We start from the raw sequence: 25,843 nt of genomic DNA, 5'->3' as shown, positions 1-25,843 counted from the left end.
GAGTGTAGGCTGTTAGAAGCAGCCAGACCACGTCTTGAAATTTGCTGCTTAGAAGTTTGTTCTACTAGATACCCTAAGTTATCACTCTTAAGTTCAAACTTCTACAGATCCTTAGGGCATAAACAGAATGCAGCCAAGTTCTTTGCTAAGACAAAACCAGGTGACTTTTGCTCTAATTCCCAATAAGTTTCTCATTTCCATCTGAGACTTCATCAGCCTGGACTTCACTGTGCCTATCACTATCAGCATTTTGGTCACAATCATTTAACCAGTCTGTAAGAAATTTCAAGCTCTCTTTCATTTTTCTGTCTTCTTTGGAGCCCTCCAAACTCTTCAAACCTCTGCTCATTACCCAGCTCCAAAGCTGCTTTCACACTGTTAGGTATCTTTATAGCAATGCCCCAATTCTCAGTACCAATTTTCTGTGTTAGCCTGTTCTTTGTGTTGCTATAGAGAAATATCTGAGGCTGGGTAATTTATAAAGAAAAGAGGTTTAATTGGGTCATGGTTCTGTAGGCTGTACAAGCATGGCATCAACATTTGCTCAGTTTCTGGTGAAGCCTGCAGGGAGATTTTACTCATGGCAGAAGGCAAAGTGGGAACAGGCATGTCACATGGCAACGGTGGGTGCAAGAGATAACCCAAACATTTAAAGTAGAGCTAATACTAATCATTCTCAAACCCTTCCAAAATATTGAAAACGAGGGAAAACTTCCAAATTCTTTTTATAAGGCCAGTGTTATCCTCATATCAAAGCCAAAGAAGCACATTACAAAAAAAGAAAACTACATGCCAACATTCTTGATGAACATAGTGAACATAGATACAAAAATCTCAACAAAATAGTTGCAAACTGAACAACACATTAAAAGTATAATCTACTATGATCAAATGGGATTTATTCCTGAAATGCAAGGATGGTTCAACACAAATCAATAAATATGTTGTATGAGATTAACAGAATGAATGACAAAAACTATATGATCATCTCATTAGATGCAGAAAAACATTTGACAAAGTTCAACAACATTTCAAGATAAAGACTCTCACCAAGTTAGGTACAGAAGAAAAGTACCTTGACACAATAAAGGCCATATATGAGAAGCCCACAGCTAACATTATACCCACCAGTGAAAAATTGAAAGCCTTTTATTTAAGCTCTGGATCAAGACAAAAATGCCCACTTTTGCCACTTTTATTCAACATAGTATTGGAAATTCTTGCCAGAGCAATTAGGCAAGAAAAAGAAATGAAAGGCATTAAAATAGAAAGGGAAGAAGTGAAAATGCCTATGTTTGCTGGTGACACAATCTTATATGTAGAAAACCCTGCAGACTCCACCAGAAAACTGTTAGAACTAATAAATGAATACAGTAAAATTGTAGAATATAAAATAAACACTAAAAAGTACATTTCTATAAACTAACAACAAACTATATGAGAAAGACATTAAGAAAACAATCCCATTTTCAATAACTACAAAAATATTTAGGAATAAATTTAACCAAGAAAGTTAAAGACCTGTACATTGCAAATTATGAAACATTGATGAGAAATTGAAGAAGACATAGACAAATGGAAAGATATCCCTTGTTCATGGATTGGAAGAAAATATTGCTAAAATGTCCATACTAACACAGTGATCTAGAGTTTTAATGCAATCTTTATCAAAATTCTAACATCATTTTTCAAAGAAATAGAAAAAAATCTTAAAGTTCATATGGAATCACAAAAAAACCCAAATGGCTAAGGCAATCATGGGCAAAAAGAACAAAGCTGGAGGTGTTACTCTGCCTGATTTTAAACTATACTACAAAGCTATAGTAATTAAAACATCATGATCCTGGAAAAACAATAGACCCATCAACCAGTATAACAGAATAGAGAGCCCAGAAATGCACCCCACATATATGGTCAATTGGTTGTTTTTGCAAAGGTGCCAAGAATACACAATGGGGAAAGGATAGTCTCTTTAATAAATGATATTGGGAAAACTGGATATCCACATGCAAAAGAATTAAATTGGACCTTATCTAGCATCGTATATAAAAATCTACTCAGAATGGGATGAAACCTTAATCATAAGACCAGAAACTGAAAAATTACTTGAAAAAAATCTAAGGGAAAAACTGTATTGTTCTAGGTAGGGATTTTTTGGATCTGACTCCAAAAGTGCAGGCAACAAATGCAAAAATAGACAAATGGGTACAACAAACTAAAAAGTTTCTGCATGGCAAAGGAGACAATGATCAGTTTTCAGAGATGACCTACAGATTGGGAGAAAATATTTATAAGTCATACATTAAGAAGAAGCTAATATCAAAAATATATATGGAGCTCAAACAACTCAATAGCAAAAAGACAAAAAAACCCAATAAAAAATTGGCAAAATACCAGGAAAGGGAGATGGAAGTAAAGTAAAAATAAAAAATGGGCAAGAGACCTGAGTAAACATTTCTGAAGAGAAGACATGCAAATGGCCAACAGATACGTAAAACAAGTGCTCAACGTTGCTAATCATTAGAGAAATGCAAATTAAAATCACATTGAGTTATTATCTCACACCTGTCAGAATGGCTATTATCAAAAAGACAAAAGGTAACAAGCGTTGGTATGGATGTGGAAAAAAGGGAATCCCTGTACACTTGTACACTTGGTAGTAATGTAAATTAGTACAGCTCTTATAGAAAGCTGCATGGAGGTTTCTCATAAAACTTAAAAAATTATCATATGATCTAGCAATCCTACTTTTGGGTATTTACAAAAGTAAATGTTCATTGCAGCACTATTCACAATAGCCAAGTTATAGAATCAACCTAAGTGTCCCTCAACAGATGAATGGATAAAGAAAATGTGGTGGGTGTACATAATGGAATAGTATTTAGCCTTAAAAAGGAGGAAATTCTGTCATTTATGACAACATAGATGGAATTGGAAAACATTATGTTAAGTTAAATAAACCAGGCACAGGAAGACAAATAGCACGTGTTCTCACTTATATGATGTAAAACAATCGAACTCGTAGAAGCAAAGTAGAATGGTGGTTACAGAGACTGGGGTAATAGGGAAATAAAGGTCAGAGGGTACACAATCTCAGTTAGCAGAAATATATTTTGAATTCTATTGTACAGTGTGGTGAATATAGTTAAATTGGGGTATCATACATTTCAAAATTGCCAAAAGTAAATTTCAGATTTCTTTGCCACAAAAAATGTTAAATATTTTAGGTGATAGATATGTTAACTGGCTTGATTAAATTATTTCACATTGTATTGAGAAATAATAACATCACTTTGTACCCCATAAATTTATACAATTATAAATTGTCAATTTATAGTTATAAAAAGAAATGCAAGCTAAAATAATACTTTATTGTTTTTCTTCTCCAGGTGATAAGCTTATTCATTTTGGTGGGATTTATAGGAGAGTTCCAAAGTTTTTCAAGGTGAGGACTTTTTGGGTTGTGTGTAAAAATCATTAAATTTAAAAAATGTTTTAGAAATTCTTTAGTCTAATTTTGACATTGCACTTTGAATCTGTGTATCCCTCCAACATATTTTCTCTTTCCATATTTTTATAAAAGACAATGATAACAAAAGCGTGTGTTTTTAATTATTATTCTTTTACTTAAAGAAGAATAATTCTCTTGTAAAATTATTTTTAAAAATTGAAGACTAAAAGTGTAAATTTTTTGTCTCAGTGCCGTGGTTTTATCTGTAATGCAGATAATCACAGTGGACTTATATATCTTAGAGCAATATTTGATCTTTAAATGTAATCCTTGCAAAGCATCCTCTGGATTTTAAAGGTTGAGAGTTTTTTAAGAAAATAGTCTTACCAGTTCTTGAGGCCTGGAAAAAAGCCAGCATCATTTATCCAAGGCTTTGTTATGCTCTCACTGTGTCAGATTGATGAGACAGAGCCAGGTCAGTTCATTTTATGGAACTATCAGAAAATGTGTCAGGGGCTGTGCTAGGTACTGGGGATACCACAAGGAGCAAGAAGGCACTGGGAGCATGCTGGGTGATTCGTATCTTGAGCCAGTTCATTGCAATATGAATGTGTTAAGGGCTCTGACAGAAGCCTGCTCAGGGTGATGTGGGAGCACAGCAGGAAGGTCAAGCAAACTTCCTCTCCTAAGTCTCCATGTTTGGGGAAGCCCTCTGCATTTCCCCAGGACAGAGGCTAGAAAAATAACAGTAAGTTCAGATTGTTCAAGGGTCAAAAGTATTCAGGTATTTTGATCATTGGTACCATACGAAAACTACAGGTTGGCAAGATTGGCCCTGTAAAAGCAGCCGAGGCACACACTATAGAATGAGAGTCATTACTTTCAGAGTAACCTGACCCTCTTAAGACATGCAAGAATCATCTTGACTCAAGATATTGCCCAGCCGAGGAATGTGCTGGGAATCCAGAAATCAGGATACTAGTTCTTTTATTCTTCGTACAGCATCATTTTAGGCAAGCCTTCCTTAGTCTCTTAAAGCTGACTCAGGTAGTCTTTTCCCTATGACATGGCCAGAACGTGAGCATTGTATGAGAGTCAACTCTCCATTTTCACATGTACTTTATTTTAGTGGAGCTGTTTAAGCTCAGATTGCCCTCCTTGGTTGTATGCTTGAAAAGTGGCCTAAATGAACAGGGGATGCATTTAAATAAATTCCTGTCCATTCAGCCTCTGCCAATTTTTAGTTTTCCACTTCTCATGGGGACTTTTTATAGTTTCTTGTCTCTCAGTTAAGTGTTTCTGGATAACTTTTCAACTCATCATTCAGAATCCCTTCAAAGGCCATAAAACCTTCCTCCTTTCAAAGGCCATAAGACATATTTACATATGTTTTCACCTACCCTCTTAACTCAAACTCTCCCTTATCTATGTTCCCATAACACATTATATTGAATGCATTTCTGTTCTGAAATCCATCAAATGAGATATATTGTACTATGATTATTTGTTTATACATCTGTGTCTCTGTCCTTCCTTCTACCAATAGTCAATGACCTACCTCTTTTTTTTTTTTTTTCTTTTTTTTTTTTGAGATGGAGTCACCCTCTGTCACCCAGGCTGGAGTGCAGTGGTGCAATCTCAGCTCACTGCAACCTCTGCCTCCCAGGTTCAAGCAATTCTCCTGTCTCAGCCTCCCAAGTAGCCGGGATTATAGGCATGCACCACCACGCCTGGCTAATTTTTGTATTTTTAGTAGAGACGGGGTTTCACCATGATGGCCCTGTTGGTCTCGAACTCCTGATCTCAAGTGATCTGCACGCCTCAGACTCCCAAACTGCTGAGATTACAGGCATAAGCAACCATGCCCGGCCAATGACCTACCTCTTTTATTATTTCTACAATTCTAGTGTCTTTAGAACCTGGTACATAATAGATTTTGTTTTTTTGAGATGGAGACTCCCTCTGTTGCCCAGGCTGGAGTGCAGTGGTGCAATCTCCAGTAACTGCAGCCTCCATCTCCTGGGTTCCAGTGATTCTCCTGCCTCAGCCTCCCGGGTAGCTGATATTACAGGCACGTGCCACCCTGCCTGGCTAATTTTTTTTGTATTTTTAGTAGAGACAGGGTTTCACCATGTAGGCCAGCCTGGTCTCGAACTCCTGACCTCAGGTGATCTGCCTGCCTCAGCCTCCCAAAGTGCTAGGATTACAGGTTTGAGCCACTGTGCCAGCATAATAGATATTTATTAAGTGTTAGTCTCTAAGAAAGTGGGGCTCCCTCCATTTTTATATATTTTAGGATACTTTTAGTGTCTCTTAGGAAAAAATATTTGAGGCAACATTTAACTATTTTTGACTGTTTTCACTATTCTTTGTGTTCCCTTGCGTATCTTTCCACCTGCTTTATGATGGACAATTTGACATTGTGGCAGTGCCTCCTCTCCAGTCAACTGCCAGTGGGACTCCTATGCCCCTTGGTCAGAATGCAATGGCTGTACCAAGACTCAGGTAGGACCATGCAAAACTTTGTATTTGATTATTTATTGCAGAAATACTTAGGCATGGCCAAAATGGTATTAACTTTTGAATGCTCATTAAATAGTGTCAATGTTTTTTGAAAACTATGTTAGTAATTTTGAGGGGAGAAAATTATGACTTGTTTAACAATTAATGTGGTAATAAAGTAACTTGTAATATTGTAATAAAGTAACTTGTATATTCATTTTTCTAGACCTTATCTTGGAGCTAGAAATGTATATAGGCTAAAAGTTCAAGGCAATTTACTAACTCTTTAACTATGAGAGAAATAGGAATAACATAGAATGACATTTTTAGATAATTTAAAATGTTTTATGTTCACTGAGTTCAACTTTTCTTCTCATCTCAAACAAACACTAGCAAATAGCAAAATGGCTGCTTGATTTTACTTCACAAATAGCGAACAACCATGAAAAAAATTTTGCAAAATGTCTTAAAGTTTAATTGCTAAGTAACACAAATACAATGTTGGGCTTAATCTGGATATTATAAAAAGCTTCTAAAAATGTTTGTATTACTTATTATAAAATGTTCACTGGAGAAAATACAGAAAGTTATGAAGAAATAAAGCATTATTCACAATTCTGCCTTTTTCTTTTTTTGTTTTTGAGTCGGAGTCTCCCTCTGTCGCCAGGCTGGAGTGCAGTGGCACGATCTTGGCTCACTGTAACCTCCGCCTCCCGGGTTCAAGTGATTCTCCTGCCTCAGCCTCCCAAGTAACTGGGACTACAGGCACGTGCCACTACACCTGGCTAATTTTTTGTATTTTTAGTAGAGATGAGGTTTCACCATCTTGGCCAGGATGGTCTCGATCTCTTGATCTCGTGATCCACCTGCCTCGGCCTTCCAAAGTGCTGGGATTACAGGTGTGAGCCACTGCACCTGGCCAATTCTACCATTTAGAAGAAACAAATGATATAACAGCATTTGGTATTTATTCCCTCAGCTCTGTCTACTTTTTCTCTGTGTGTGCTTATAATTAAAAAAATTGAGATTATTTTATCATAGTTTTGTATTCTATTTTAATCTAACATTATACTATCAGCAAAATAATTTATAACAGCAGCATTATGTTCCATGATATGAATATAGCCTTCTTATTTTTCCACTTTTTTATTGTTTGATATTTAAGTTGTTTCCATTTTTGTTATAAAGAAAACTTTAATAAACGTTTTTGAACGTAGATATCTGTCCTCTTTTCCCATAATTTTCTGAGGATAGTCCTAGAAATAAAATGTTTATCTTAAAGTTTCTGAACATTTCAAGAGTTAAATATTCTAGAAATAGTCTAGTTTGGGTAAAATTATATTTAAAAATCACTTTTAATTATTAAAATAACAGAATCATACTGTAGAAGATTATTATTTTGAAGCATCATCATTAAGATCAGGTATTTATTTAGTACCTACATGAGTAGTATTTTCAAAACAAATTACACGAATAAAGAATTTGGCTTCTAGCAAGTATAATAAATAACAGCTCTGATTACAGGCAACCAGGTACATGAATAACAAGCAAAGGTCAAAGAAACATCAAACACGTTAAATATTTTTATCATTTAAAAAGAAGAAAGAACACTAAATAGAAGCAGAGAGATAGAGGGTGTTTTTTATACAAGCAATTTTTTTCTTTGAGTGAAGGTCATTATGCAGTGGATACATCCTAGATTATAAAAACAAAATTTTCATTCAGAAAGAGACAAGTGAAAATGAGAAAGGGGTTGTAGGGTCAGACTTTGACAGGTGAGAATGAGACCGTGGAGAGTGGCTGCCATCAAGGGCTCCCTGGTAATATGGAGAAGAAAAACACTTTCTTATGCAAACAACACCATCTGGGCTCTGGAACTTCACAAAAGGACACTGTTAAGTCACACATGAGTGGTATCTTTATCACTTACAAAGAGACTAAAAATGGTATCAAGAAACCTTACCGAGTTCCATTCCCCACTCATATTCCTCTGTGGCTCCTTTGCTTAAACATGATGAAAGACACCAGAGCCATGCTCGGGCTGGTGCGTAACTGCTCAGAGTTCAAATTATGCCACTGTGACCCCTCATGCCAAGGAATTCCCACTTCTAACCCAATTTAGGATGGATGAATAAGTTCGACATAGATATGTACAGCAACTCTTCCCTGTTGATCTTCACTCAAGGTTTAAATCCTCAGTATGCTCAGTTTTGGTTCCGTTTTGTTTTTTAATGGAGAAGAGGTGAGTACAGGAAGAGGCCTGGAAGATGCTCACTGATTGCCAGGGGTAGATCTTTCTTTTTGTTTGAATGTTAGATACATGTCTTCGTAGTGAATGAGGATTAAATAAACTTTAGTATGAATTAGTTGTAAGTTTCTCATTTAGTTTGATAATTTCTTCACTTTTCCTATATTCTTTTCCCTCAAGAGGTTTGTATTTTACATATTCCTTTGTAGATGTAGCTTCACCTTTGGATTACTTAGGCTTCTGTTTTATAAATTTGACTTCCATATTCACGTATTTCTCTCTGAATTGTTTTTGCTTGCCTTTCTTCGTGAAGAAGGCTTACAGTTTAGCTGAAAGGAATCACCATCACTCTTCTGAAGGTTTCCTTAACTCTGCTTCATCTTAACCCCTTTCCCAGCACCTTATCCTGTCTCCAGAAAAAGTCATTTCACTTTCTCTAATGAGCTCTTGGAAAACAGATTTGGTAAATATATTAATCATTCTATGCTCTAATGTATTTGCTTATGTGTCTACCCTCTAAGCTTTACTCAGGTTACTTTCTTTTTTCTTTTCTTTTCTTTTTTTTTTTTTTTTTTTTTTTGAGACAGTGTCTCACTTTATTGCCCAGGCTGGAGTGCAGTGGTGTGATCTCAGCTCACTGCAATCAGGTTACTTTCTTAAAGATTCACTAACATCATTTTTTTTTTTTGCATTTAATCCTGAAAGTCAATATATGCCTGGGAGCTCTCTATAAATAATAGCCAAAATGTTGCTTAACTCAAGGACAAGTAGGTCTGTGAATTCATTGATTTTGAGGTTTTATTTCTGTAGAACACCAGAACAATTTTCCAGAAGTTGTTTTTCTAATTGTATTGCTTTCTCTCAGATTTTATTACTCAGATAAAGGAAACTAGAGATTTCTTTGAAAACAAACAAATAAACAAACAAACCACTGCCTGCTTTGTGTTTAGACTCGCAGGCGGTCAGTTGCTGTGTATGGGCAGTATGGAGGCCAGCCTTGTGTTGGAAATGCTTTTGAAACACAGTCCTGTGAACCTACAAGAGGATGTCCAACAGAGGAGGGATGTGGAGAGCGTTTCAGATGCTTTTCAGGTAACTTGTTTTCCATAGGCTCAGCATGCAGATTGTAAATTCAAATGTTATTTGGTGAACTTGCTCGTTATATATTTGTTAAATTTTACTGAATTTATATTGGCCTAAAGTTAATTCCCCCAAATATCATCAGGATTTTTGTTGGTATGTTAATCACCCACTCAGCTATCATTTTTTCAAATGCAAGGGGATGCATCTGGTAATAAACATAGGAATGCTCTTTGTCTCTTTGAATGGAACTCTAGTTACTGACAGACCCAAATAGTTCTTGACAGTGTATTTTGAGTAAAGATGCAGAGTGAGTCTTGTACATATATTGAGATTAGATGAAAACAATGTTACTGCCTAAATTATTATATCTACAAGAAAAGTAACCCTAATGAACTGATTAAAGAGCAATACAGTTCTCTCCTATGCATGGGGTGATTGAAACACCAGTTTTGGCATAGAATATTATTTGACCAATACTCTATGTTGCATTTATGCAGTCAGATTAACGTAACAACATTTAGTAAACATTTATGATTCTTGTTTCAAATAGTGGTGAGAGTTGTATATACAAGTGGAACACATGCCTCTTCCCTCACAAATATTAAAGTTTTATGGGCAGAATAGTACATAAATAATCCCTGTGTTAGAAGTGCTCCTCAGTGATACCTGTCGAACGCTTATTTTACTTTCAAAATCCAAATTAGATAACCACTCCTTCAGGAAGCCTGCCCTAAATCCCCAACTGATAGAAGTAATTAAGCAATCACTTCCATATGTTCCTTATGCATATTGTACCATCTGTCATTTGGATGATTCGTTGGCCTGAATGTCTCTCTTGGTGAACTGTGAACTCCTTGAAGACATGAATTATATTTCTTACATGTTGACTTCTGGAGTCCCTGGTACATAATAAGTTCTCAACAAATGTTTGCTGCATTGGATTGAGTGGCAGTATAGCAGGGTACATGTCCTATAAGGTGTGCACCAAACATCCTATGAGGACATAGAGGAAGAACATGCATCAGAGCCTGTGAGGCAGTGATGGTTTTCAAGAGGAGATAATGTTTAATTTGATTCTTGAAGGACAAGTAAGAGATAGGTAGAGAAAACCCGTCTAGGCAGAGAGAACTAACCAAGCGCAAGATCACTGGAGATGACAGAAATCTTGGCCTTTTATTCATGCAGGTAGTCTGGTATGACTAGGGTATAAGAAGCTAGTAGGAGAATGGCTGGGGATGATGCTGGGGAGATAGGCAGGAACTAGATCATCTGGTACTCTCCAGTGCTTCCTTGGTACTCTATATTTATGGCTATCATAACACTTATGATCTATGTCTTTGTAGTATTTCCTATTAGATTGTAAAGTATATGAAAAGCTGGCAAAGGCCATTTTTATTCATATTCGTATCCCAGCCCCTACTGTGCTACAGAAATGTTGAATTTTAACCTTTTGATAAAATTGTCCGCCTCTTAAAGCTTACAAATTTAAATTACCAAAAAAAGCTCAACTTTGTCATCTTAGAATGACAGAAAAAAAGTGAAAGTTGAAGGGCAGGAAGTCAGTCTATTTTCTCAGTAGTTGGAATTATATAATTTAGACAAGCTGCTTGATGTTTATGGGTGAGATCCTGAAATTCTGAATTCAGATCCTATTTTCAATTTTGTGTCTGATTGAGTTAAGAACCATTTCCATGCGCCATAAAATGGAGACAAAATACTCACTAGTCCTTTCCGAGACACTCTGAGGATTTATCTCCCATTTACATTGGCGTATCAGTGCAGTGTTACAGGTAGCAGGAAAACCCTTTTTGGTCCTAGGTAGTGTTTCTCCTCTTCCCTCTTTTACATTTGCACGTGGATTTCTCTGGTGTTCAGGTCAGTGCATCAGCAAATCATTGGTTTGCAATGGGGATTCTGACTGTGATGAAGACAGTGCTGATGAAGACAGATGTGAGGACTCAGAAAGGAGACCTTCCTGTGATATCGATAAACCTCCTCCTAACATAGAACTTACTGGAAATGGGTAAGGTGCTGGGCAGCCGCCTGAGTACATCAGTGAATTGTAGTTTTAAATTTTGTTTTATTTTATAGTTTGGCAAGTCTACGAACAAGTCTTCTAATAGGCAAGACTATTCATTGGCTCAGAGCTCTTTGCTACATCCTGAGACGGTATTTTTGTTCACACATGTATACCTGTAGATACATGTGGTAGATGCAGAGTGACCCCTTGTCCTCGGATGGTCCTAGTTTTAGCACTGAAATTCTAATTCCAAGAAACCCCTCAGGCCCAGGGAAACCTGGACAGTTGATCACTTCATGGGGGTTGGAAGGGAGGGAGAGAGAGAGAAAAAAGACTAATTCAATAATGTGGGGCTATTCAAGAGAATGAAGAGACAATAGAATGAGAACAGGATGAGAAGAGAGACAGAAGCAAGTGTGTTGTAATATCCAGGCTGAACAGCAATTGTCTAAACTAGCCAAGAAACTTTGTTTCCAAGTGAAGTTTGGAAAATACTGTGTTTACATTATCAAAGAGAATTCTGAAGAATTTTTAAGGGTCATATGACTTGTTAAGGTTTCAAGACCTAAAAATAACCTATTTTAGAGTGAAAGAAGTAATTTTTCTGAAATATTTAAAAATTTATTAACAGAGAAATAGGGTAAAATTATTTGAAAGAGTACACCATTCAGTATGCTAAGAGGCAATTAGTTAAAATTTATTATAGAGAGCTCTCTCTCCTCAAGAGTAACCTTAATTGTATTGGTTTTATCTACAGATTCAATTCAAAACCAGCTGTTGCCATAGATACAAAAGAGCCATGTGTTTCCCAAATACGTTCTTAGATGGAAAGAATGTTGGATTTTCTGAGCCATTAGTTTTAGTGATTATACCAAGCAGGGGAAGCTGGATAATGTATGGTGTGTGTTAGGATGCTGTGCTCTTCATTTGAACTCTCTCAAAGAAGTTTAACTGTAATGCATTTTAAGAATTTGTAGAGTTCTGTAATAAATGTTTTTCCCCACCAAGTGCTATTTCTGGTTTTTAACGGCTTTTTATTTCCTCTTTCTCCTCCTCCTCTTTTTGACAGTTACAATGAACTCACTGGCCAGTTTACGAAAAGAGTCATCAATACCAAAAGTTTTGGTGGTCAATGTAGAAAGGTGTTTAGTGGGGATGGAAAAGATTTCTACAGGCTGAGTGGAAATGTCCTCTCCTATACATTCCAGGTACTTACGACGTTATTGATTTCCAATCTGAAATTGTCAGAGAGCATTATTTATATGATATTGACTTTTACGTATTTGTTGAGAATTTACTTATGGCCTAACGTGTGGTCAATTTTTATAAATGTTTTATGTTGACTTAAAAAGTATACACAGTGTTTTTGCTTTGGGGTACAGGGCAATGATACTTTGAACATGTGTCATTCAAGCTGACATATCCTTATACCTCATTTGTAACTTCATGTTCTATATGGGCCCAAGACCTTATTGTCTGTGCTGGTATAGGCATTAAACTGAAGACCCTGTCCATGACTGGTAATGATAGTCTCCTGACACTGCTACAGTGTCAGCTCACTTCAAATGCTTTTATTTTAAAATTGTGAACTATTTCATATATACAAAAGGGTGTGGATAACATATATGTGTAATTTGAAGAAAACTGCCCTTATATGCCCACCATCTGCCTTAAGAAATAGAATATTGCCAGTGACTTAAAGGCTCCTCTACGCCCCTCTCTGATCACATCCCTCTCACTCCTCAGGCAACCACTATCTTACATTTTGTATTAATTATCTTTGTTTTTTCTATAAATGCTTATTCTTTATATGTCTTTGTCCCTAAATATAAATTCGTGATTTAGTTTTGCCTGTTTTTTCCGTTTGTATAAATCGAATCATATCTATTCTTCTGTTACTTTTTTCACTAAAAGTTATGAATTTGAGATTTACTCATGCTGTTGCAGGTGGCATTTTTATTGCTGTTTCCAATTTTTTCTTATGAAAATGCCTTGAACATTCTTGTGCCTGAGTCCCATACAAATGAACTAGAGCTTCTCCAGGGCATACATCTGGAACTCAAATTGCTACCTCATAGGATATGTATGTACTAATTTTTACTAGGTAAAGTATCCAAAATGGATGGATCATTTCATACCCCAGCAGTGGGGATGAGTGGCCTCCACTTCACATGCTTGCCAACATTGGTATTGCTTAACTTTTTAATTTTGCTTATGATCTCAGATCTCCTCTGTCTCCAGGCTTCTGTTTCTCAAAAGCTATTTCTGTCATACACACCTAAACTCACCCATGAGTAGGTTTTGATCAACGCAATACGTACTCATGCAAAACAGTTATGGCTTTAGGAAACTTTACGGAAGATTTAGAAGGAAGATAGAGGAGAGATTTTCTGTTGCAGTAATGCAAACATGTTGAAGCAATAGCGGTTGGCATCTTCTATCTTAAAACATTCTTCCACAGCCTCAACACAATGAAATTTCTGGTCTCATCGGGTGTTAGCTTCTTTCTTGCTCTCGTCTTTCGATATCCCCTCTCTCACTCCTTTTCCTCCCTTTGTCCCCAAACTCCAAAAATGTCTAATTCAGCTTTTAATATTGATTACTTGTAAATTTGTAAACCCAAACTACTGAAATGTTCAGACAAAAGGGCCTTTTGCTTACCCAAATTAACCTTCTCCAGAAAGCAGCTTTGATTATAAATAGCAAACATACCATCTTCCAATTTACCATAGAATAAGTTAGTTGCATTTAAGAGTTGTTGAGTAATATAAATGAGAAGTAAAACAGATCTGAAAAATAATTGTAGCTACCAGTTTTTGAATACCTACTGTGGCATCTACACTATTTTAGGTGATTAGCATAGGTTTAATTCTCACAGCAGCTTTGGAAAGTAAGCAATATTTTACTATTTTATATATGTAGAAATTGAGGCTCAAGAGGACTTCAGCTGACATACTCAAAGTCACCAAATTAAAAAGTAGTAGAGCTTAGATCTGGTCTGTCAGATTTCACAGCCTTTTATTTTTCCATTACATTTTACTCTCCCCATGTGTTTCATTTAATTTATTTTTCAATTCTAAATTCAACATGGTGAATAACATGTATTACAATTTAACCTTTGGCCAGAAAGGAGAATGTAAGACAGGCATATACAGATGATTTTTTTCTCCCTCTATACCTTAGAGAATATGTTCCTAATTCTTTCATAATTATAATGTGGAGACTTGCATGTATATTTTTGAAAGGGTCAAATTTAGAAAGTTACAGAGCAGAGAAAATAATAAGAAAGAGCGTTTCTGACTTCGTTGGAAGGTAGACAGGCAGGAAGTCTGCATTTCTGAAGAAGAGGGATAATTTATTAACAACGTGATCCTGACATTCATTTTCCTCAGCAGGGCTTGGTCTTTAGATTGACATCTGAAATGCCTTCCCCATCACCGAATGTGAAGGTGTTTGTCAGAGTAGAGGGAAATTATAGCCTGCTATAGAATGAGGAACAGAGATGTTTTGAGGAGCAGTCTGAGGGAAGTGAAGTGGAAGCAACAGGCAGTGAGTCAGCCATGCAAATGCTAAACTCAGGTGTGGACGCGGAGGTGGTGAATGTCCTCCATGGTTCAAATAAATTCATCTCGGGCCCACTGGGTATTCAGCTCTCTTTGAGGTGGAAAGTGACTTTTGGCTTATTGGAAGATAAGTATTAGTAGTAAATATAAAACAGAATCGGCCAGTCTCTCTTATAATCCCTGTTTCGGTTTTTAGCATCGCGGTTTATCCAGGGCAAACCCAATTTCTTGTCGAGTAAGCTACTTAACTTTGATGCTGTGCACATTCTCTGTCTACTTATACATTTTATACAACAAGGAAGGCATTTGTGGCTTGGGAAGGTGCCCCTCTGCCTTGTCCAGCCTGAGAGATGGCAGAGGACTATTGTGTTTATTCTCAGTGTGTGATGAATTGCAGAAGGGAATGAATTATGATCAAGGTGGAAAAACTTCATGGCTTCTTCTGTGTTTGGTCTTGAATATATTTCATTATATATTTTGAAGAGAAATACTAAATGAATATCAAATGAAAAACAAAAACAAATTCTAAAGGCAATTTTAATGAATGCTGCATTATCTAAGCCTTTGCTTCCTCTGTTGGTATGAGGATTAGATACCTGAGATTTCTAAATCTACCTTGTTAGCTAGGAATAATTTAAATGATAGTTAAAAATATCTCACATATAAGAACGCTTTATATACTAAGCCCTGTTCCAAGAGCTTTACATGGACCTATTTTCCTTATAATAACCTAAGGAGGTAGGTACTGGCATCTCATTTTACAAATGAGAAAACAGAGGCAAAAAAGCTAAATACCTTACCCACAGCATAGAAGATGGCAAAGGTGGGATTTGAACTTTAGAAGTCTGGCTCCAAACCCCCTTGTAGCAGACACTATACTTACAAGCATTTTATATAGTATATATATGTATGTATATGCAGTGAATATCTCTATATCTATATGTATATCGTGTCTCATTCTATATGTGGGTGGGAGTGGGAGAGAGAGAGAAAATGAAAAAACAAGAGTGCAAGAGGAACACTTCTTTTTTTTTTTATTATACTTTAAGTTTTAGGGTACATGTGCACATTGTGCAGGTTAGTTACATATGTATACACGTGCCATGCTGGTGCGCTGCACCCACCAACTCGTCATCTAGCATTAGGTATATCTCCCAATGCCATCCCTCCCCCCTCCCCCCACCCCACAACAGTCCCCAGAGTGTAATATTCCCCTTCCTGTGTCCATGTGATCTCATTGTTCAATTCCCACCTATGAGTGAGAATATGCGGTGTTTGGTTTTTTGTTCTTGCGATAGTTTACTGAGAATGATGGTTTCCAATTTCATCCATGTCCCTACAAAGGACATGAACTCATCATTTTTTGTGGCTGCATAGTATTCCATGGTGTATATGTGCCACATTTTCTTAATCCAGTCTATCATTGTTGGACATTTGGGTTGGTTCCAAGTCTTTGCTATTGTGAATAGTGCCGCAATAAACATACGTGTGCATGTGTCTTTATAGCAGCATGATTTATAGTCCTTTGGGTATATACCCAGTAATGGGATGGCTGGGTCAAATGGTATTTCTAGTTCTAGATCCCTGAGGAATCGCCACACTGACTTCCACAATGGTTGAACTAGTTTACAGTCCCACCAACAGTGTAAAAGTGTTCCTATTTCTCCACATCCTCTCCAGCACCTGTTGTTTCCTGACTTTTTAATGATTGCCATTCTAACTGGTGTGAGATGATATCTCATAGTGGTTTTGATTTGCATTTCTCTGATGGCCAGTGATGATGAGCATTTTTTCATGTGTTTTTTGGCTGCATAAATGTCTTCTTTTGAGAAGTGTCTGTTCATGTCCTTTGCCCACTTTTTGATGGGGTTGTTTGTTTTCTTCTCGTAAATTTGTTTGAGTTCATTGTAGATTCTGGATATTAGCCCTTTGTCAGATGAGTAAGTTGCGAAAATTTTCTCCCATGTTGTAGGTTGCCTGTTCACTCTGATGGTAGTTTCTTTTGCTGTGCAGAAGCTCTTTAGTTTAATTAGATCCCATTTGTCAATTTTGTCTTTTGTTGCCATTGCTTTTGGTGTTTTGGACACGAAGTCCTTGCCCACGCCTATGTCCTGAATGGTAATGCCTAGGTTTTCTTCTAGGGTTTTTATGGTTTTAGGTCTAACGTTTAAATCTTTAATCCATCTTGAATTGATTTTTGTATAAGGTGTAAGGAAGGGATCCAGTTTCAGCTTTCTACATATGGCTAGCCAGTTTTCCCAGCACCATTTATTAAATAGGGAATCCTTTCCCCATTGCTTGTTTTTCTCAGGTTTGTCAAAGATCAGATAGTTGTAGGTATGCGGCGTTATTTCTGAGGGCTCTGTTCTGTTCCATTGATCTATATCTCTGTTTTGGTACCAGTACCATGCTGTTTTGGTTACTGTAGCCTTGTAGTATAGTTTGAAGTCAGGTAGTGTGATGCCTCCAGCTTTGTTCTTTTGGCTTAGGATTGACTTGGCGATGCGGGCTCTTTTTTGGTTCCATATGAACTTTAAAGTAGTTTTTTCCAATTCTGTGAAGAAAGTCATTGGTAGCTTGATGGGGATGGCATTGAATCTGTAAATTACCTTGGGCAGTATGGCCATTTTCACGATATTGATTCTTCCTACCCATGAGCATGGAATGTTCTTCCATTTGTTTGTATCCTCTTTTATTTCCTTGAGCAGTGGTTTGTAGTTCTCCTTGAAGAGGTCCTTCACATCCCTTGTAAGTTGGATTCCTAGGTATTTTATTCTCTTTGAAGCAATTGTGAATGGGAGTTCACTCATGATTTGGCTCTCTGTTTGTCTGTTGTTGGTGTATAAGAATGCTTGTGATTTTTGTACATTGATTTTGTATCCTGAGACTTTGCTGAAGTTGCTTATCAGCTTAAGGAGATTTTGGGCTGAGACAATGGGGTTTTCTAGATAAACAATCAAGTCGTCTGCAAACAGGGACAATTTGACTTCCTCTTTTCCTAATTGAATACCCTTTATTTCCTTCTCCTGCCTGATTGCCCTGGCCAGAACTTCCAACAGTATGTTGAATAGGAGCGGTGAGAGAGGGCATCCCTGTCTTGTGCCAGTTTTCAAAGGGAATGCTTCCAGTTTTTGCCCATTCAGTATGATATTGGCTGTGGGTTTGTCATAGATAGCTCTTATTATTTTGAAATACGTCCCATCAATGCCTAATTTATTGAGAGTTTTTAGCATGAAGGGTTGTTGAATTTTGTCAAAGGCTTTTTCTGCATCTATTGAGATAATCATGTGGTTTTTGTCTTTGGCTCTGTTTATATGCTGGATTACATTTATTGATTTGCGTATATTGAACCAGCCTTGCATCCCAGGGATGAAGCCCACTTGATCATGGTGGATAAGCTTTTTGATGTGCTGCTGGATTCGGTTTGCCAGTATTTTATTGAGGATTTTTGCATCAATGTTCATCAAGGATATTGGTCTAAAATTCTCTTTTTTGGTTGTGTCTCTGCCAGGCTTTGGTATCAGAATGATGCTGGCCTCATAAAATGAGTTAGGGAGGATTCCCTCTTTTTCTATTGATTGGAATAGTTTCAGAAGGAATGGTACCAGTTCCTCCTTGTACCTCTGGTAGAATTCGGCTGTGAATCCATCTGGTCCTGGACTCTTTTTGGTTGGTAAACTATTGATTATTGCCACAATCTCAGCTCCTGTTATTGGTCTATTCAGAGATTCAACTTCTTCCTGGTTTAGTCTTGGGAGAGTGTATGTGTCAAGGAATGTATCCATTTCTTCTAGATTTTCTAGTTTATTTGTGTAGAGGTGTTTGTAGTATTCTCTGATGGTAGTTTGTATTTCTGTGGGATCAGTGGTGATATCCCCTTTATCATTTTTTATTGTGTCTATTTGATTCTTCTTTCTTTTTTTCTTTATTAGTCTTGCTAGCGGTCTATCAATTTTGTTGATCCTTTCAAAAAACTAGCTCCTGGATTCACTGATTTTTTGAAGGGTTTTTTGTGTCTCTATTTCCTTCAGTTCTGCTCTGATTTTAGTTATTTCTTGCCTTCTGCTAGCTTTTGAATGTGTTTGCTCTTGCTTTTCTAGTTCTTTTAATTGTGATGTTAGGGTGTCAATTTTGGATCTTTCCTGCTTTCTCTTGTGGGCATTTAGTGCTATAAATTTCCCTCTACACACTGCTTTGAATGTGTCCCAGAGATTCTGGTATTATGTGTCTTTGTTCTCGTTGGTTTCAAAGAACATCTTTATTTCTGCCTTCATTTCGTTATGTACCCAGTAGTCATTCAGGAGCAGGTTGTTCAGTTTCCATGTAGTTGAGTGGCTTTGAGTGAGATTTTTAATCCTGAGTTCTAGTTTGATTGCACTGTGGTCTGAGAGATAGTTTGTTATAATTTCTGTTCTTTTACATTTGCTGAGGAGAGCTTTACTTCCCAGTATGTGGTCAATTTTGGAATAGGTGTGGTGTGGTGCTGAAAAAAATGTATATTCTATTGATTTGGGGTGGAGAGTTCTGTAGATGTCTATTAGGTCCGCTTGGTGCAGAGCTGAGTTCAATTCCTGGGTATCCTTGTTGACTTTCTGTCTTGTTGATCTGTCTAATGTTGACAGTGGGGTGTTAAAGTCTCCCATTATTAATGTGTGGGAGTCTAAGTCTCTTTGTAGGTCACTCAGGACTTGCTTTATGAATCTGGGTGCTCCTGTATTGGGTGCATATATATTTAGGATAGTTAGCTCCTCTTGTTGAATTGATCCCTTTACCATTATGTAATGGCCTTCTTTGTCTCTTTTGATCTTTGTTGGTTTAAAGTCTGTTTTATCAGAGACTAGGATTGCAACCCCTGCCTTTTTTTGTTTTCCATTTGCTTGGTAGATCTTCCTCCATCCTTTTATTTTGAGCCTATGTGTGTCTCTGCACGTGAGATGGGTTTCCTGAATACAGCACACTGATGGGTCTTGACTCTTTATCCAACTTGCCAGTCTGTGTCTTTTAATTGGAGCATTTAGTCCATTTACATTTAAAGTTAATATTGTTATGTGTGAATTTGATCCTGTCATTATGATGTTAGCTGGTGATTTTGCTCATTAGTTGATGCAGTTTCTTCCTAGTCTCGATGGTCTTTACAATTTGGCATGATTTTGCAGCGGCTGGTACCTGTTGTTCCTTTCCATGTTTAGCGCTTCCTTCAGGAGCTCTTTTAGGGCAGGCCTGGTGGTGACAAAATCTCTCAGCATTTGCTTGTCTGTAAAGTATTTTATTCCTCCTTCACTTATGAAGCTTAGTTTGGCTGGATATGAAATTCTGGGTTGAAAATTCTTTTCTTTAAGAATGTTGAATATTGGCCCCCACTCTCTTCTGGCTTGTAGGGTTTCTGCCGAGAGATCCGCTGTTAGTCTGATGGGCTTCCCTTTGAGGGTAACCCGACCTTTCTCTCTGGCTGCCCTTAACATTTTTTCCTTCATTTCAACTTTGGTGAATCTGACAATTATGTGTCTTGGAGTTGCTCTTCTCGAGGAGTATCTTTGTGGTGTTCTCTGTATTTCCTGAATCTGAATGTTGGCCTGCCTTGCTAGATTGGGGAAGTTCTCCTGGATAATATCCTGCAGAGTGTTTTCCAACTTGGTTCCATTATCTGCCTCACTTTCAGGTACACCAATCAGACGTAGATTTGGTCTTTTCACATAGTCCCATATTTCTTGGAGGCTTTGCTCATTTCTTTTTATTCTTTTTTCTCTAGACTTCCCTTCTCGCTTCATTTCATTCATTTCATCTTCCATTGCTGATACCCTTTCTTCCAGTTGATCGCATCGGCTCCTGAGGCTTCTGCATTCTTCACGTAGTTCTCGAGCCTTGGTTTTCAGCTCCATCAGCTCCTTTAAGCACTTCTCTGTATTGGTTATTCTAGTTATACATTCTTCTAAATTTTTTTCAAAGTTTTCAACTTCTTTGCCTTTGGTTTGAATGTCCTCCCGTAGCTCAGAGTAATTTGATCGTCTGAAGCCTTCTTCTCTCAGCTCGTCAAAATCATTCTCCATCCAGCTTTGTTCCGTTGCTGGTGAGGAACTGCGTTCCTTTGGAGGAGGAGAGGTGCTCTGCGTTTTAGAGTTTCCAGTTTTTCTGTTCTGTTTTTTCCCCATCTTTGTGGTTTTATCTACTTTTGGTCTTTGATGATGGTGATGTACAGATGGGTTTTCGGTGTGGATGTCCTTTCTGTTTGTTAGTTTTCCTTCTAACAGACAGGACCCTCAGCTGCTGCAGGTCTGTTGGAATACCCTGCCGTGTGAAGTGTCAGTGTGCCCCTGCTGGGGGGTGCCTCCCAGTTAGGCTGCTCGGGGGTCAGGGGTCAGGGACCCACTTGAGGAGGCAGTCTGCCCGTTCTCAGATCTCCAGCTGCATGCTGGGAGAACCACTGCTCTCCTCAAAGCTGTCAGACAGGGACATTTAAGTCTGCAGAGGTTACTGTTGTCTTTTTGTTTGTCTGTGCCCTGCCCCCAGAGGTGGAGCCTACAGAGGCAGGCAAGCCTCCTTGAGCTGTGGTGGGCTCCACCCAGTTCGAGCTTCCCAGCTGCTTTGTTTACCTAAGCAAGCCCGGGCAGTGGTGGGCGCCCCTCCCCCAGCCTCGCTGCCGCCTTGCAGTTTGATCTCAGACTGCTGTGCTAGCAATCAGCGAGATTCCGTGGGCGTAGGACCCTCCGAGCCAGGTGTGGGATATAGTCTCGTGGTGCGCCGTTTTTTAAGCCGGTCTGAAAAGCGCAATATTCGGGTGGGAGTGACCCGATTTTCCAGGTGCGTCCGTCACCCCTTTCTTTGACTCGGAAAGGGAACTCCCTGACCCCTTGCGCTTCCCGGGTGAGGCAATGCCTCGCCCTGCTTCGGCTCGCGCACGGTGCGCGCACCCACTGGCCTGCGCCCACTGTCTGGCACTCCCTAGTGAGATGAACCCGGTACCTCAGATGGAAATGCAGAAATCACCCGTCTTCTGCGTCGCTCACGCTGGGAGCTGTAGACCGGAGCTGTTCCTATTTGGCCATCTTGGCTCCTCCTCCTGTTTTTTTTTTTTTTTTTTGAGAGGGAGTCTCATTCACCCATTTGCCCAGACTGGAGTGCAGTCGTGTGATCTCGGCTCACTGCAACCTCTGCCTCTTGTGTTCAAGCGATTCTCATGCCTTGGCCTTCCGAGTAGCTGGGATTACAGGCGTGTACTACCATGCCTGGCTAATTTTTGTATTTTTAGTAGATACACGGTTTCGCCATGTCGGTCAGGCTGATCTCGAACTCCTGTCCTCAAGTGATCCACCCGCCTCGGACTCCCAGAGTGCTGGGATTACAAGCGTGAGCCACTGACCCTGGCCCGAGGAGCACTTTTGAATAACTGAATGAAGTTCAAACTGGCTGGATTACAGAGTGAAGTGTGAAGAGTTGTAAGAAATGAGGTTATAAGTGATTGGGAAAGTAAATAAAAAAGACTTTTTTCTGGTTAGTTAAGGAGATTGGATTAAAAAAAAGAGAGAGTTTAAGAAGGGTTGCTACTCTTATGAACAGTGGAGAATAGATTGGAGGGTGGCCAACTGGGGGAAACAACCTTGGTTAGAAAACTGTTGTAATAATCCCTGAGAGACATAATAGCGGCCTGAGAAAACTTGGTGAGCGGCTGAATGCGGGGTATGATGGAGAATGAGCAGTCTGGGATATGAATGGGTTTCTGACTTGGACCAATGGCCAGATGAAAATACAACCCTCTGAGATGGGTAAAGACCCATTTGCAGGGAGAAGACAAATCCAGTTTAGGTATCTAAAGTATGTCCAAGTGCTCAGGAGAAAGTGTTTGAGCTGGAAATAGACATTTGGTGATTATTGGTATAGGAATGGTAATTGAAGCCACAGAGTGGAGAACACTGTTCCTCTTGGAATTAGCATAGAGGAGTAATAGAAGGAGATAAGTAAAGGAGTCTTAGAAGGAACAGCCAGAGAGGAAAAAAGAAAACTAGAAAGTCAACAGAAGAGAGTATTTCCAGTAGGAGAGAGTGGTCAACAATGCCGAAGGATGTTGAGAGAAGTGTTCACTGTCTGGTGAAATAAGGAAGGTGCCAGTAGCATTGCTGGAAGTCAGACCATTGTAAGCGGAAGAGTGAATGGGAGGTGAGGAATTTAAGATAATTAATTATAGTCAACTCATTTAAGGTGGTGAGATGGGAAAGTAGGAAAGAAGGAATATATAGTAACAGGTAAAGCCTTTCTTATTTTAGTTGGTTGTATTAGAACATGTATGTTTTGATAGAAAGGAGCCAATAGAGCAAGAAAAATGGAAGCTGTAGGAGAGGGAACAATCAATCCATCTAATCCACCCTTTGAAGAGGTCAGAGAGAATGCAATACAGAGAAGAGAGAGAAAATTTATCCTAAGACAAAGGGAGTGACACCTATGGAGAAAAAGAAGGAAAGAAAAGTTAATAAGTTTGTAGATTTGTTAGCCAGCAGTTTAAAAGGTCTCTGAAGATGAGAGTTTTTGTAAAGAAAGAGGTAAGATCATCTTCTGAGAGTGAAGGAAGTGTCTGTAGAATCGAGGAATTGAATTTTGAAAAATTTTCAAAATTTAGCAGAATTTAAAAATAGGTACTGTAGAGAATGGGAGAAGGAGGGAACTGACTAGAGAAATAAAGTATTGTTGGCTGGTTTTGAGGATTCTCCTGAAGTTGAAAAGCACGAATGGATTTGTAGTGGCACCAATCTGTACAGTTGTGCGATTTTCTTTCTTTCTTTCTTTTTTTTTTTTTGAGACAGAGTCTTGCTATGTCACCAGGCTGGAGTGCAGTGGCGCGATCTCGGCTCCCTGCAACCTCCGCCTCCTGGGTTCAAGCTATTCTCCTGCTTCAGCCTCCCGAGTGGCTGGGATTACAGGCACGCACCACCATGCCCAGCTAATTTTTGTATTTTTAGTAGAGATGGGTTTCACCATGTTGGCCAGGATGGTCTTCATCTCCTGACCTTGTGACCCGCCCGCCTTGGCCTCCCAAAGTGCTGGGATTACAGGCATGAGCCGCCACGCCCATGCCTGGCCTAGCAAGCCCTGGCTGGGTTTTTGCCAGGAAAACATGATAGCAGGTCATCTAGGCAAGGAAGTTAAATCCATTGGCAAGAGAATGGTTGAAGTCATGAGCCAAGAAGCCTAAGCTGAAACAGGAAGGAAGTGAAAAAACTGAAAGTATTGATAGGGAGAAAGGGGGAGAAGAAGTGGAAGAACATGTTTCTATAATGTTAAATAATAGATGTGGCAATAATAAAAATGAGAGTTAAAAGAATAAGAGATGTTAGAATATAGGATGGTTGAATTTGCGATTTCAGAGGAAGAATCAGTCTTGGAGAATCCAGGATCTAAGCTGGAAGAAGGAGGGTATTAATTAAAGAAAATTTAATAAGACCACACCACTTTGAGAAAGATGATTCCTGCAGCTATGTGTAGGTAGATAGGAGTGAGAAGACGCTGAACTAAAGCAGCTGAGAGGTTTATTTGTATTTGAATTGTGGATATAAAGACACGCGGAAATAGGCTAATTTTTTTTTTTTTGCATTGAAAGGGATGTGTATAACTTTTCTTTCTCCAAAGAGATAATAAACTAAATATTTTTTAAATCAGTAATATATATGTGTGTATGTGTATATGTGTATATACATATATGTGTGTGTGTGTATATATATACACATACAGACATATATATATTCTCCCAGCCCAAGCTGAATTTTTGCATCTGACTTTTAAACAAACCAATTTCATAATGTGGTGGAAATAATGCTCTAATAAAAGATTTGTTGAAATCCATCTTCTTATCTTTCTTATCTTTTTAGCACGCATATCTAATACTCAATGGGGGTAGTGATAACAGTCATATTGTATTTTCTGGTATTTTGGTGTATTTCTGTCTTGTATTTTTCGACTGGGCATATACTTGCATGGTTGTAGTTAATAGCATTTTCACACTTATACCTGTCTTCGTATTTAATGTGACAACATGAATATTTTGCTTTCACAAGCATCATTTAGTATGACTGTGTAATATTGTCATTTTCTTTCCTTTTAGTTTTCAAAAAAGTATATCATTTCCATCAGTTCAATTTTCTCTGTCCTTATGCTTGGATCTCAAACGCAGATGTGTATGTATATATAATAAAAACACAAATGCTTGTGAAAGGAGAGCTCCCAATTTGAATATTTATATAGAACAAACACAGTGAGAGGGAGTCTTCTTGCCTGATTTGTTTCATTCCCACAGGGACTGACATTTTTAGCAAATTAGTTGTCTATAACTTTAACAAATCAGGAGATTTTTACATGAAGAGTCAAATTTATCCCTTGGAAAAAATCAGACAATTTGTCAATACCAGAACCTGTAGTTACATCTAGTGACTATCTAGTGGATTTGAGTGTTGTGTGTCCCTTTTAGACAGGGTACATGTTCACTTTTTCATCACCATGCTGTCCACTGGAGGTTTCCAACATTGACATTACTTGCCAGTTCCCTGTGGGCATTTCATTTTGACACTTGATCTAAAGCAAAATAAAGGATAAATGAACGATTGTCTCTTCAATAAAAGCTGAAGCTGTCGCTTCTCATTTAGCTACATGTGACTAACCTATTGTCTACTTTAAAATTCTTTTGGGGTGACCCTTTCTTCTATCTAGCAAAGAAAAAAATGAATTTTAGCATTTATCCAAGTGAAACAGAATTAGAAAATTAAATCCACTATTGGATCACATAGAACATTCCAAAACAAAGTCCAAAAGAGCTAATTGTTTCATATCACCTATTTGCATCTCTCTTCCTCTTTGTTAGATGAAAAATCAAGAACCAAATTCTTTCTAGTTCTCTGTCAGTGTAGCTTTTGTTAATTTGCTCGCTTCTGGGCCAAATGCTGACATTAAAGGAACATGGAAGTTGTTTGTACCTGAATGCATTTTGTGAGTCACTT

At 38.1% G+C, this 25,843-nt stretch overlaps 1 protein-coding gene across 1 annotated transcript in view; it reads left to right on the top strand.

The window, feature by feature from the left end:
- The window catches only part of C7 (complement C7), an 82,510-nt gene that overhangs the window by 18,702 nt on the left and 37,965 nt on the right, over positions 1-25,843 (top strand). The window contains exons 2-6 of the mRNA XM_031003284.3: positions 3,390-3,445; positions 5,881-5,956; positions 9,152-9,293; positions 11,160-11,307; positions 12,374-12,512. Of these exons, the coding sequence (XP_030859144.2) occupies positions 3,390-3,445; positions 5,881-5,956; positions 9,152-9,293; positions 11,160-11,307; positions 12,374-12,512 (561 nt within the window). The remainder of the gene's footprint in view (positions 1-3,389; positions 3,446-5,880; positions 5,957-9,151; positions 9,294-11,159; positions 11,308-12,373; positions 12,513-25,843) is intronic.

This window comes from Gorilla gorilla, chromosome 19, assembly GCF_029281585.2.
Source record: "Gorilla gorilla gorilla isolate KB3781 chromosome 19, NHGRI_mGorGor1-v2.1_pri, whole genome shotgun sequence".
Lineage (NCBI taxonomy): Eukaryota > Metazoa > Chordata > Mammalia > Primates > Hominidae > Gorilla > Gorilla gorilla.
Note: the sequence above shows the minus strand (reverse complement) of the source record. Positions and strands in the feature narration are given on the sequence as shown.